This window comes from Corvus cornix, chromosome 24, assembly GCF_000738735.6.
Source record: "Corvus cornix cornix isolate S_Up_H32 chromosome 24, ASM73873v5, whole genome shotgun sequence".
In the NCBI taxonomy this organism is placed as follows: Eukaryota; Metazoa; Chordata; class Aves; order Passeriformes; family Corvidae; genus Corvus; species Corvus cornix.
In genome coordinates, this window is record NC_046353.1 from 4256356 (window position 1) to 4270145 (window position 13790).

Here is a 13790-nt window from a genome sequence, read left to right on the forward strand (position 1 = left end):
ATCAGGACTCTCCAAGGAGGGCAACTTCCAAGCATGGTGGGGCTGGACTGACACCTGCCCAGGGCATCCTCCTCCTCCTCAGACAAGGACTGTGCCTCCTCTAAGTGTTCCTCAAGCTCTTTGCCTGCCTCCTTATCTCCTCCTCAACACTGATAATGCTCTCCAAATGATGGACAAACCCACCACGCCTCCAAGGGGGAACACAACACCCCAGTCAGCTGAGGGGTGGGATGTGAAGGGGAACTGCAAAGACAAAGGGGAGGTGGGTTCCCTTCACTCTATCACATCATCTCAGCTCTGGAGCTAACGCTGTCCTTTGTTTTTCTCTTCTCTCCTCCAAACAGGGCCTGGAGCGGTGCACGACGGTGGCAACGCGGCATCCCGGGTGGCTTCTGGCCTCTGCCTCTGGGCCACCCTCCTCGCTCGCCTCCTCCTCGACTTTTGATAAGGGAGCGGAGGGTCCCGGGAGGCCTCGCCGCACCTCTCCCCCGCCGCGGGCTCGGCCGCCGCGCCGCCCGGGGACTCCTCTCCGTCGGACGGGCGATGCACCGGAGGACGGGCGGCGGTGCCGAGCGTCCGAGGATGGCCCCGTCTCCCACGTGCCGGGATCGTTCTCGCCGCCGGTTACGCTGTACAGACCCCACCACGTGCCACCAGACTGTCACCCGCCACCATCGCCCCGGGGGTGTGGCCCGGCACGGACGGTGCCCCCTGAGGCTGCCTCATCTCCAACGCTGGGGGCACGGAGCCGTCGGGCCGGGTGCTGCCCAGAGCCTTCACCGGGATGTCCATCTCGTCGTCTCACTAAGCCGCCTATGCCCAAAAAGACCCCAAGGTTGAAGCCTCTTGGCTCTGCCTTCAGCCCTCTTGGTCCTGAATGTCAGTTCTCGTCGCCAAAGCTCCTCCCTAAGCACCCCGATGTCGCCAGCCCCCCTCACCTGCCTCTGCTCCTGACAGGATGCTCGCTGGCCCTTTCGGAGAGGGTCACCCGACACAACCTGTTGTCCTTCAAGGGTCACGCACTTCCCACTGCTCTTTATTGCAGCTGACATCGTACCCCTGTGCTTCCCACTAAAACCCCCTCACCTTCCTGAGGACACGAGGCTGCTCTCCCAGGAATGTGAGCCCTGGGGACTGCCACCAGCCCTCCTAGGGACTAGAGTCTTCTTGCTGCATCGGACAGCCAGGCCCTCACTCTTTGCTCCGGATCCCAGCCCACTCTGCTGCTGCCCCCCCGATGGCAGGGGCTGCCCCATGGCTCTCACCTTGATGCTCCGCCAGCACTTTTTGGGGAGGTTTCTCTGGGCTTGTTTTCCAAGCACTTTCCAACCTGCACATCAAAAGCACAGCACCACCAGCGCAGGGCAGAGGCTCTGAACGACAGAGCGAAACACCAGCTGACAAGGCGCTTTTGCTACAGTTCTGACGCTCATGACTGTCTGTATCTCTGCCCCTCTGAGGGCCCTGAGCTGCAATGTTCTCACTCTGCCTTGTCTCACGCCCACCACGTGCCCCTGCCTGAGGAAAGTCTGATGTGTCTGACCGTGTGGAGGAGGCCTGGGCTCTGTCGGTTTGCTGTGCTGGCACAGCAGGGACAAGGATGGCTCCAATGCTCCCTGCTGCAAATTGCCTGAGACACCAAAACAGACACACCCAGACTCTGCCCTCTGCCTCTTCCAGCCACCCTGGGAGCTACCACCCATGGTGGCGGTAGCCATGTCATCTCCCTGCATATGGAATTGTGCTCCTGATGGCCTCGTGCACCATGGACGCCCTTGCCTGGTACATTGTGGCAGCCCTGAGCCTTCTTGGCACTCCATGGCCACCCAGGAATGCTTTGGGGCCACAGTCTGGGGATGGACACTCCCATCCTGCTCCTGAAACGTCACACATGGCACCGGACCCTACTGCTGCGACAGGGAGACTCGACAACAGCCAGGCACCGAGCAAGCACACAGAGCATCCCCTGTCCTGACCCGGCGCCTCCCCAGGCCTTGTTCCTTCCTTCTCCCTTCATAAGTGATATGACTTAAGAACAACGGCCACACACATGCTGTCTTCCCCATGCAAATTCTGCTGCTGCCCAAACCTGCTTTCTGTGGCTACAAAGCAGCCGGGGTGCCAGCCCTCAGCACACAAGATGGAAAAAACCACCCCGGGCCAGAGGCCATGATGGGCCACCACCCTGTCCTCTATGCAGCTGTGCCTGTCCTCATCCCTGTTCTCAATGGGCTGCCCAGGACCTGCTACAAAATCTCAAGGGATGCTCCTGCCCCCACATCCTGGATGTTCAACATGTGCCATGGCTGATTGACAAAAAACGCCTGACCCCAGGCAGGGCTGCCCCAGTGCTGGCCTGAGGCGCTGGCTTACCTGGTGGACGGGGATCCGGCACTGACTGGGTGAGTCCGCGTCCTGCGGTCCCTGCGGTGCTGCTCTGCTTCTCCACTGGCATCCAAGAAAGGTGGCACTGTCAGCGATCTGGGTCCTCTTCCAGGGCCCCGGTCATGTTTATCGAGTGGGGATGGTACTGTCTTCAGCCAGCACGGTGACATGCACATCCTCCCCCACATGCCTGCTCCAAAAGTACCCTGGGTGCAGGAGACACCTTGCCCTGATGCCTTTACTGGTGTGCACAGCTCCCCGCTGCCACCCCGTGCCCTTTCCTTGGTCAGCCCCAAATTTCTGTCCCCACAGCAGAAATGCTGCAGAATCACAGGGCCAGAGGCCATGGCATATCAGAGAGTGGCAGAGACGAGACGCCACGACGCACACTGAGGCTGGCGGGCCTGGTGCCAGGGCTGCCCCCATCCCATCCTTCTCCCTGGGTCGGGTGGGCTCCCCTGTCCCCTGCCGGGACGGCATTCAACTTTCTCGTGCCATGTAACGTGCCATTGTGAGGAACGTGTTGGCTGTCTGAGGCCGGCCCCGCCACGGCTCTGCCGGGTGGCAGACCCATTTGTGACCACTGCTCTCCATGTTTGGATGCCCAGGGGGTGGCCGGGCACCCAGGGCGGGGGCAGTGTGGCTCTCGGGTCTCTCTTGCTGACGGCCGTGATGGCCGGTCTTGAGTTTCTGTCGATCATTGTATTCCAAGGGTGGCTATACTACCTGAGATTTGTGCATGTTACATTGTAGTTGTAACCTTTTCTAATTCGGCAAGAATAAGAGATGGTTGTGATTGTGCAGTGTATCAATAAAGTTTGACGAACTTTGTACCTTCGGGGCTTTGCTTCATGGGCCCCACGCACCCCAGGGAAGGGATGCGGGGCTGGGTACCTGCTGAGCTGAGCTGGGAGGGCTCCCGAGTGCCTGGGACCCCTGCCGCTCCTGTGGTCTCACCCAGCACTTGGTTGGACCCTCTTTTGATTGTCCCCTGCAACAGTGATGCTTCAAGCCCCACAACTGGGGGCCTGCTGCTGTTTGGGCCATCCCTCACCCCATCCATGCAACTCCCCTGGAATCCACCAGTGAGTCCCAGGTCCTGCCCACCTCTGTCTGCCGATGAGCATGTACCTGTTGATGGAGTCCCTGCAGGGTAAGGACTGTCTTTGCTCTCATCACTCACCTACATTCAGTGGAAGCAGCAGGATCAGGGGCCTCTTTTCCACAACCGAGCCATTCCCAGCGTCTCCTCCGTCGTCTTGCAGCAACACTCACTCTGACAACTAAACCTACGCCCATGAAGGGATGCCTCTGCAAACAATGCGCTCCCAAGGTTTGCTCCTATTGTGATCTGGCAGTGCGTGACACAGACCAAATGTCTTCATCAAAGGACAAAAACCTTGAGGACCAGGAGCAGAAGAGCCATGACCCTCAGCATCTCCCTGACATGGCTGTAATCTCACAGCAGGCTGTGCCCTCTGCTCCCAGGGGATGCCTCACCTTTCCACATCATCAACCAGGAGAAAACATTCAACAAGCTCCTCTAAAGAGATACCTGCTGCCAGGAGACTGGGGGCAGTGGGATTGTGCCAGACCCATCTGAGTCTTGCTCACTTTGAGACCTCCTTTCGTCTTCCCCAACGTGGAAATGAAAAGCCCAGTCCCAAGAGATTTTCCCTGAACCCCACAACAAGCAAACAGCTCCATCCCAGCACTGCTGAGAGCTGCTGTGACCTTGCACATCAGGGACACCACTGCTGTCCCCCTCCAGTGGCCCCAGCAGAAAGGTAAGTGCTTCTCAAAACCCAACAGCCTCCTGAGGGAAGGGATTTGGGAGGGATGTGTCACCTTGCCTGCTTTCCTCAATGTCACCTGCAGTGAATCAAGCATAGGTGACCACCATGGGAGGCTCTGCTTTGAGCCTCTTCCAAAAACTCCAATCTATCAGGGAGCCAGAGCTGATTTGATGTAACTACCACAAAGCAACACTCACCCCTTGCATGTGGCCCCTGGGGATCCCACCACAATCCGAGCCTTCCTAATGCTTCCCATCTTCCCATGCCAGTGCTGGACTTGCCTCCACTGGAGCGAATACCTACAGATGCCCAAATGCTCCTGCTCATGGCACATCCTGATGCCTCGCCTGCACTGTCCCCATCGCAGAGCACGGGGAGGTGGTGCAGCCCCCTCCATCTCCCTTTCCCAGGTTGAGCAGGATGTTTCCCCATGGCTCTCAGCAACACCCAACCTGTGCCTAAGGACAAGGACCTCAGCTGCTACATCCAGGGGGAGGGAGGGCATATTTCAGACCATGACCTCCATCCCTCCCCAGCACCAAGAGACACCCTTACCTATGTCAATAAATTATTACATAAACGCATCCATCGAGCCGTCTCTCTCTCTTTAACTTCCTCTTTGTCTGCTACTTTGGCACTGGACACTCCTTGATCTCCCACCTAGAACACCAAAAAATTTACAATTACAGAGAGGAGGTGAGGGAGAGAGCCCTGTTACCTCCACACCTATCCCCAGATCCCTCCCCATAATCCCCAAGCATCCGGGCATTGCCCCCCTACCAGGTTTGCTCTACTGTGGCTGGCAGGTCCAACCTGGGAGTTGCAAGACCTGCATAAAGACCAATGCCATCATCTCTGCCATCCTGACCCTGCTACCTGTGCCCAGCTCTCTTGTCTCCACACCCTCAGTATCCTGTCCCTTACTTGGGATGTGCCACAAACCCTGAGCATGGTTCTTCCCTTACCCCACATCGGTATCACTTGGACACTGCATGTCACACCTCGAGGCAACACCTTCCCATCCCTCTTCTCCATGCTCATCTCTTGGGTTACATCACAGGGTCAAGAAATAAAAAAACCTCACACGAAACTGTCACGCCATCAATAGCAACCAACTTCTGATCCTGCAAATGTGTCGGGTGACCTGAAGAAATCAGCACCCCGGAGGCTACAGCTGAGGCTGAGGACCAAGCTCACTAAGCAAGCTTCCAGCATCACCAAAAACCAGCACCCTGACCAAGACAAGGCTCCATGGATAGCAAAATGCACCAACACCCAAACAATCCTGCTGTGCTTTGCCTGTAGACAGCATTGCACGGGGAACCCTGCTCCTCACACCCACCTCACATCACTGCGCCTCTCCTTCCCACACGAGATTTGCTTCAGCTGCTCCACAAGCATCCCCTGCAACGCTGTGCAGCTGGGCCAGAGAGCCACACCGTGAGCTTAGGGGGGCTGAGTGGGGTCCTGAGCAGGGGAATAGGGCACAGCTGTGCCTCACACCCTCTCCAGCTACTCACCAAAGCCTTACCTGTGACAGCATGTTTGCTGGGCTCACCAGTGAGGTCCAGGGGCCATCTTTCCAATGCTCTCCTGGCCCATTGCGATGCCTCGGTGCTCCCATCTGCCAGCCCCGCTCCAGCACCCCTCCCCGCATCCCTGCCCATTCCCAGTGGCGCAAGGGGAGAACGCGGGGTGGCCTCGGCCCCCGCGGCAATGAGCACCACAACCAGACGGAGCGGCCACATGGAACAATCGTTTTAATGGATAGGCAGAGAGAGCCCCCTCGCCGCCCGCCTGCCCGCGCCCGGGCCCCCCGCGTGCCCCCCGCCACCGGCTGCAGGGAAGGAAAGGAAATCGAAGGAGGAAAACCAATCGCAGGAGAAACCCCCGCCGAAATGGATGGCAAGGCAACAGGTCCTGCGCCTCAGCAAGGGCCGGTTGCTTCACCTTCTTTTTCTTATTTCTTTTGTGGGCTTTTTCTTATATATATATATATATATATATACACACACACACACACGCACACACACACATATACATACACATATATATATATATATATATATATAAATAAAAAAATATAAAACTGAGCTATATAGATCTCCCTCTGTCCCTCAGCTCGCTTTATTCCACCGCGAAGGGGCTGGGGCCACGTGGCAAAAAGCGACAGAGAGGGGCCCCGGTCCCCCGTGACCCTTTGTCCCCGGTGACCCGAGGGTGGAAAGGCGAGGGCGTTCAGGGACGTGTGGACTGAGACGCTCGTCTCGTTGAGAACCGATACACACCTAACTCCATATACAGCATGCAGTAATGGCAGCGGAAGGACCCTGCTGGGAACCGTGGCTAAACTCTAACAAAAAAAAAATTATATATATATATATGTATATTTATATATACTGTATATATATATCCCATAAAAAGATTCAGCGTCTCCCTCCACCTCAACGCGCGGCGAGTGTCGCCCGTGCCCTCGGCAGGAACTGTCCAGACGACTGCTTTTGGGCCGGTTTTGGGGGGGTTCAGCACAGGACTCCTCCTCCTCCTCCTCCTCCTCCTCCTCCTTGCCGGGCTCACAAGCCTCCTTGGCTGGTCACCTCCTCGGCAAACAAACTTCTCTCCGCTTGCTCCCCCTCTCCTGGATTGTTTTTTTTTCCTTTTTTTTTTCTTTTTTTCCCCTCTTTTTTTTTGCATTTCTGTTTTTTAGGAACTAAGAGTTCTAGGCTCATATCAGAAAATACAATTAATAAAATTAACCATGACTCAGAATCCCTTATCATTCACGATGTCCACGGATGGTACGATGAAAGCGTGGCTCGATGCCGGTCTCCTTCCTCCCTTTCCCTTCACGGTGGGGTGGTAACTGTTGAAGATCTATATATCTATACATATATATATATATGTATACATGGAGAAATATATATATATATATATATTCTGAAACACGAATGGCAGCACAGTCCATGAGAAGACGGGGAAATCTTGGCAAAGGAGAAAACCGGTGTGTCTGGATGGAGGGTCCCACGGGAGGGAGCAGGCGGGCGGGGGCGGTGAAGAGGACAGGGCAGGGGGCAAGCGCCACACTCTGATGGCCCCATCCATCCTCCGTCTGGCCCGTGGCAGAGAACGGCGAAAACAGGGGGAAAAAGTGGCAGGGGACAAAAAAATAAAAAAATAGGGTGAAAAGAAAAAGACTCAGTCGCATTGCATCTTCAGCAGGAAGCCTTGGATTATTAATTTTTTCCCTTTTCTCTCCATTCCAAATTCCCGTTGTGGTTTTTTTTTTTGCGTGTTTTTCCTCTCTCCCCCTCCCCCAGGTGGCCTGGCCGGATACTCTCTCAATTCTTATGATTATTTTCGGAAACGGTGAACACTTCTTCTTCTTCTTCTTCTTCTTTTCTTCCTCTCCTTTCTGCTTGCACTCGCTGGCCATGGTCGTCGCCGCCGCTACTCCGCGGGCCGGCTCTCGGGTCAAAACTGGCGGGCGAGGTGGGCGAGCGGGAGGAGCAGCAGCCACGCGCAGCCGCTTCGCCGCCACGCGCCGTTGTTCCCGTCGTGCACTGCGCCGGGGCCTGCGGGAAGGGACAGGAACGCCCGCGTGGTTGGTCACAAAGTCAACAAATAGCAGAAACCACGAGAGAAAGATTAAAACCAAAAAAGTCACGCTACTTGGGGCCCTGGTGGTGTTGCACGTGGTGGGATTGCTCTGTGGTAGAGCTCTCCGGGTGTCCCCCTCCATCTGTGCTGTCCTCAAGAATGCAGGAGCAGCCGTCCCTGTCCCCACCAATGCTGGTCTTTGGGACAAGATCCCCTGCGGTTCCTTTTCAGCCCTAAGTCCCCATCCCGAGCCCACTCCCTGTGCATCACCACCATCCGACCTCCCTCAGCCCCCTTCACCCTCCTCCAAACTGGTCCCAATTTTCCAGCCATAATTGTAGGGGAGATGACAGTTTTTGCCCAGCACATTCTGCCCACCCCAGGGTGACCACCCTGTTGTTCCCCACTAGTGTCCCTTGGGAGGGACAGTAACCACCTGCCCACCCTGCAGAGACAGTGCCAGCAGCACTACATTGAGGAGTTGGTGTTTTGCACCTCTTCAGAGTCTCTGTGGGGCTCAGCATGGGCCCAAACCACCTCAAGGAGATGGGATGAGGAGGCTGGTCAAGAAGAGCCAAGCCCACCCATCTCTGGGGATCACAGGGGGTGAGGAGTTCAAAGCTCACTGTGGAAAAATATGTGGAGGGTATCTTAGCCAATGGCTTTCACCAAAACACCCATTTTTTCACCACATAGTTGGCCCAGGAGAAGACTAAGGTGGGAAAAGACCTCAGAAAGGCATCCATGCTGGTGTCCTGTGGAAGCAGGGCTGACCACAAGGTCTGATTCACAACTGCTTTTGAAACCCCAGGACACGTTCCCTCACTTCGAAACCTGACCGGGGCACTGAGCATCAGCAACCATCTGGTTTCCCACCAGTAACACTCCCCAGCACACTCAGCCACCTCACACCTCACAAATCCAGGCACCAAATCCAGGTCTCACACACTACCTCCACAGACATCTACAAGTCATCCCAAGGACTGACCACTCAATTCATCACAAATGAAGCCACCCCAAAATCAAGATGACACCAAGCCAGTTGGCCGGACAGTAAGATTGCACAGCAGAGAGCTGGCTGTTCTGGCCAGGAATAACACCAGGAAGGGGACCAAATGCCTGTCCACCCCTATCTCATCCCATAAAAAAGACACTGGAAGCATCCCAGAGGAGGAAGGACCTGCCACAAGACCCACTGGGAAAGCAGCCCGAAGGCATCCCTGCTTTGCCCTGGCAATGGGGAGGGAACGGGTCACCATGGGATGGGGACAGGCATGCAGAGGGCACAGACCACCACCAGACAGGCACAGTAGGCTGGCAGGGAGGGGGCAGGATGGGAGGGTGGCTAAGAAAGCCCTAATTCATCCCTACACCAGTGAAAGCAGTGGGGTTGTGGGGCAGGAGATCCAGGCGGTGGGTGCTGCGGCTCCCGCTGAGATGAGTTGTGGTGGGAGCCAGAGGGGCCCAAGGGGAACAGCAGGGGAAACACTGGCGTTGTGGGGGACCCCCAAATTACTGACCTTTCCAGGGTGTCAGAGCAGTAGTTGTCTCTTCTAAAAATTAAAGAACAAGTGAAAGTTAAGGCAAAAGGACAATGGAAAGCGTAGGCTCGAGACACCTCCCTCAGCCTGCCCTCGACCTGGGGCGGGAAAACCAGTGGATGGGGTAGAAATGGGATCTGTTGCCCAAATCACACTCCACTGCTGTGGGGCCATGGTCCCCTCATCTCGGAGGGAACGTGAGATGAGCTGAATACGGGACCTCAGACCTGGCAAAGCCTGTAGTTGCACCCTGTGCAAAAGGCAAAGCACAGGGGCTGGGATTTGGGGGATGCAGGGGGTTCACCTCTCCCCCATGAGTTCAGGGCCCAACCCTCTTGCTAACCCTGCAGCATCCCAAATAGATTTATGGCCTGACAGCCGCCTCTGGGAGCAACATGGACTGTGTGATGGGTGAGAAGCAGAGGGTTGGTTTTTTTCCCCAACTCCACAGAACAATGTGGTTTTCCTGAGCACTCTATCACATCCCAGACAGCACCAAATGAGCCGCTGAATGAGGCGGCAGGTCTGGAATAACGAGTGCTACATGTTAAATAAAGCACTAGTTGACCTCCCTGAAAAATTAGATTAAAAAAAGGATTAAAAGATGAATGCTACATTAGCCTCTCACACAACCCCAAAAAGGCTCATGTCACAGTACCTGCACAGATTAAACCTCCCTTTGTAGGGGGAAAACTCCAAAACACTCACTAAGTTTCAGTGAAAAGGGACCAGTCACAAAATCGTCCCACAAAACCTCACAGAAGAGACATTTCTCATGCGCAGGTAGCGCAGCCACCGCATCCACTTGCCTCTTATCTTCCATTAAATAAATAAATACATCGATAAATAAAGGCACATTAATCGCCAGATTGAAGACACTGGTTGCTTAGGGACGGGTGAGTTCAGCCCTGTGACGCTTGGGGCCATCACACTGCTGATGATCAGGGAGGGGTTGTTCTTGGGGGTGCTGGGGAGCCCTGCACCAGGAGATGGGGGCCCTGGTATGCCATCGTCTCCTCAGGGAACTGTCGCCCCCCAATTGCTAAAGACTGAATGGATCATTCAAACGATGCAGCTTTATGGAAATTACAGGTGCCCAAAGGAGTCTGATTTTGTTCCCTGATGGAATTCACAGTCAGACCACAAAGCTAAGGGGGGATCCTAAAATAAGCTCAGACTTCTGTGGGATGCTTCCCTGGGTCTCACCCGACACTGCCATCACAGCACTAGTCCCACAAATGGGTTAGAAACCAAGGAACTAAGAGCTCTTCAGCAGGGAGATGTCATCTTTGCTTTCAGGCTGTTCATCCAGCCTGGATCTGCAGATGCCGAACCGAAGGCCCCCACTAATTAAGATTTTAACTTCATAAACACATTGGAAGGCTGCAACATCACAGCTAAGGATATGGCTCGGGCTATGTTGGGCACTTGGCATGGCCACCCTACACCTGCAGCACAGGTGGAGCCAGGCCTGGGTGGCTCTGCAGTGCCAGAGGTGTTGGTATCCCTAAAACATGGGGTTATTGGATTGCCAGGAAGGCTGGCGAGGAAGAGAACTGAGATAGTTCCTAAGCAACGCTAATGACGGCTTAGCACAGGTAAACCTTCATCACACACAGCTTGGACTTTATTGGGGGAGCAAACGGGTCTGAGCATCCAAGATGGGATGAACTCCTCTGTCACAGCTCAGGGGAACCTGGCCCAGCTGCCAGTATCAGTGGCAGGGAAGGACAGACCTATCCTGTGATGCCTCCCCGACCCCACGGCTGTGGTGTGGCCCCTGGCAAGGCCCGACATTCTCTACTGTCCTTAAACAAACTGCTCCCCTCTCCATCCAGCCCTCCCCAAGACATGGACAGCACTTCCCAGGGCCTCCACATGCCTCCCATGCTCTGCTGGCCCAGCACACTCCAGAACCCAGCACATACTGTGAGACAGCTCCCTGTCCCGGGGAGCTTTGCATGGCCAGGGGCACAGCCTGCCCTGAGCCATCCCCATGGAGCCGGGGGATGAGGAAGGCTCATCTGTCACGCTGCTCTGCTCCCCTCTGACCACACAATAACGAGAGACAAGGAGATGACCAGGCACAACAACCAGGTGGCAAGGAGGAGGACAATGTTAGGGTGACATCAGGAGAGGCTGGAGGTCCCCAGTCCCCACTTCTCCTGTATGGTTCAGCTGTGAGAACCACACACCCCACACCCTAGCAGGCAAATATCCCCAAGCAGTGCCCAGGGATGAGATCTGTCATCCAGTTCTGGCTCCTGGTGAGCACAGCCCCTGCTCTGGTTTTGCTGCCACCTGAAGAGGCTCGACAAACACATCAATCAATCACAGCCCATCCCAGACATGAGCAGTGTCAGAGGGATATGCATTGCTCTCATCCCAGGTCCAGCATACAGGGAAAACACTGGGACAAAGGTACAAACCTTCTCCTCCTCCCTGCCCTCCACACCTTCCCATATTCCTTGGCAACAACAATAAGGATGTATCTGCTTGGCAGCAGCGGAAAACACAACCTGGAAGGTGATGGAGCAGGGGGCCTGTTTATTCTCACATAGGAATTGGGCAGCAATGACCCTGAGCACCATCTCTCCTGCCACCCATCAACACAGGGGGATGACTTCACACAGAGGTTCTCCTAGATACTCATCAGAGCAAGAAGATGGAAACCTGCAGCCAGCTCCTAACTTTGCATTGGCGGATCCCAAACACAGTGCCGAACCCCTCTGAATGGTGGGAGACACTGGACCTGAATCAGGAGGCAGGTTTGGAGGCTCTCCCTTCCCTGGACTCACCACAACCTCCAGCCCACATGCCAAGGGCAGAAAGGATCAACAGCAAACACACATCTCCCCCAAAAGACATGGGAGACCCTTGCCATGTCTCTGCCATTGGTGGTGTCACTGTGAAGCCATTCCCCTTTCCTGGCTGATTCCCTCAGCCCTACTCACCGTAGAGGATCATGCTGGCGTTGGTGTTCCCTAGCCGGTTGGAGGCTACGCAGGTGTAGTTGCCGTAGTCCTGCTCGGAGACGTTGAAGAAAGTCAGTCTGGAGAAGAAGGCTTTGTTCTCCACTTTCAGCCCTTTCTGACCTTCAGCCAGTCTGGGAGAAAAGAGGAACGGGAGGTCATGGGGGTGGCATCAGGAGAAGAAGTGCCCGCTATTTCCCATGCGCAGTTATCCCCTGGTTGTGCCCATGAGTCTGGGAGAAGAGGGAAGGTATTGGGCAAGATATGGGAGATGGCTGCTGTTCTGCTGGGTCTCCAGCTGCCAGCCCACACCATCCCCGTGCTGACCAGAGGCATCCTCTGTGCTGCAGAGTCACGGGATGGTGCTGGGACTTGCCAAATGCTGTGCAGAGAGAGGGAAGCTCCAAAGCCTGGGAGGGAATCTGGGAAAGGCTCATTCCCAGCCTACAGAAGAGCCTGGTTTCTCTCTCATGTCCTCAGTCCTCTCTGCTCTGCAGGATGCCTTCCTTCACCTTCCTCTTCCCTCATCCCTGCGTGTCCCAGCTGGGTGATGCGATGGGCACCCACCGCAGTGGGGAGGCTTCTCAGCCAGCACAAATGCTGAAGCATTAACCAAGAGCTTGGGCTTCCCTGTACTGGTGTCCCCATCCTGCTCAGCTCCTGAAGCTCTTTTACTTGCTAATTCCTCACGGAAAGTGCTGGATTCCCATTATGATCCATGCTGGGTGCTGATCAAGCAGGCTGAGCCCGCTCCTGCCGCTGCTCCGCAGGCTCTCGTGATCTGACCTAGTTCTGAGCAGCGCCTTTCATCTGCCACGCAAACATCTGCAGCTTTGTACACTCTGCTGCTCCTTTCCTCTCAAACCAGGCAAGGCAGCCAGACCCAGACTCCTCTCCAGCTTCTGGAGCACTGGAGATTTTTGGCTAAAACATCCCTCCTTATCAGTGACTGGTGTGGCTTGTCCTGTGTTTGGCCACACCATGGCCCCTCTGGGCATTCCAGGGATTAATCAACGCAAAAATTGGTTAAAACCCCTTTGCCTGAGGTCAAAGAGGCAATTTCTCCAGAGTGGGACCTACCCTGGGCTGTGCTGTTCCACTCCTCATTCCCCAGCCATGTCCCTGTGCTGTTGCTTTGGCAGGACACAGAAGTAGCTGGTTGACCTAAAAGGTCCATTTTCACCCCAAAGCAGGGCAGGCTGTCTCTGGGGCATAGCAAACCCTGTGTCTTGACCAACACCACATTTCTTTTGCCTTTCCAAGAGCTGCCTTCTGGCCAAAGTGTTTAAAGAGATGACAGAGGTTTCATCCACTTTTAAGTGCCTGGATTCATGCTGCCAATATCCATTTTGGTTGTTACGCTTCACCCAAGCAGGGATTTACCTCAACACCTTCAAAGAGAGGCACGGCAGCAGCAATCCTGCCCCAACAGGGCTGAAAGAGATTCCCAGGAAAATCCCCCTCCACAAATGTGATGAGTTAAATACAAAGCCTTTAAC

The 13790-nt window shown here is 55.2% G+C and overlaps 2 protein-coding genes across 8 annotated transcripts in view; one reads left to right on the forward strand and one right to left on the reverse strand.

The window, feature by feature from the left end:
* Positions 1-3218, forward strand: part of OPCML (opioid binding protein/cell adhesion molecule like) — a 294578-nt gene extending 291360 nt beyond the window's left edge. For all 4 annotated transcript variants that reach the window (XM_039564746.1, XM_039564747.1, XM_039564744.1 and 1 more), the window contains one exon: positions 345-3218. In XM_039564746.1, the coding sequence (XP_039420680.1) occupies positions 345-445 (101 nt within the window). In that variant the 3' untranslated portion in view covers positions 446-3218. The remainder of the gene's footprint in view (positions 1-344) is intronic.
* A 2708-nt stretch (positions 3219-5926) lies between these two features.
* The window catches only part of LOC104692205 (protein CEPU-1), a 352613-nt gene continuing 344749 nt past the window's right edge, over positions 5927-13790 (reverse strand). For 3 of the 4 annotated variants that reach the window (XM_039564741.1, XM_039564743.1, XM_039564740.1), the window contains 3 exons: positions 12274-12425; positions 9299-9331; positions 5927-7753 (listed from right to left, as the gene is read on the reverse strand). In XM_039564741.1, coding sequence (XP_039420675.1) covers positions 7653-7753; positions 9299-9331; positions 12274-12425 — 286 coding nt within the window. In that variant the 3' untranslated portion in view covers positions 5927-7652. The remainder of the gene's footprint in view (positions 7754-9298; positions 9332-12273; positions 12426-13790) is intronic. The other variant, XM_039564742.1, reaches the window with a different exon arrangement.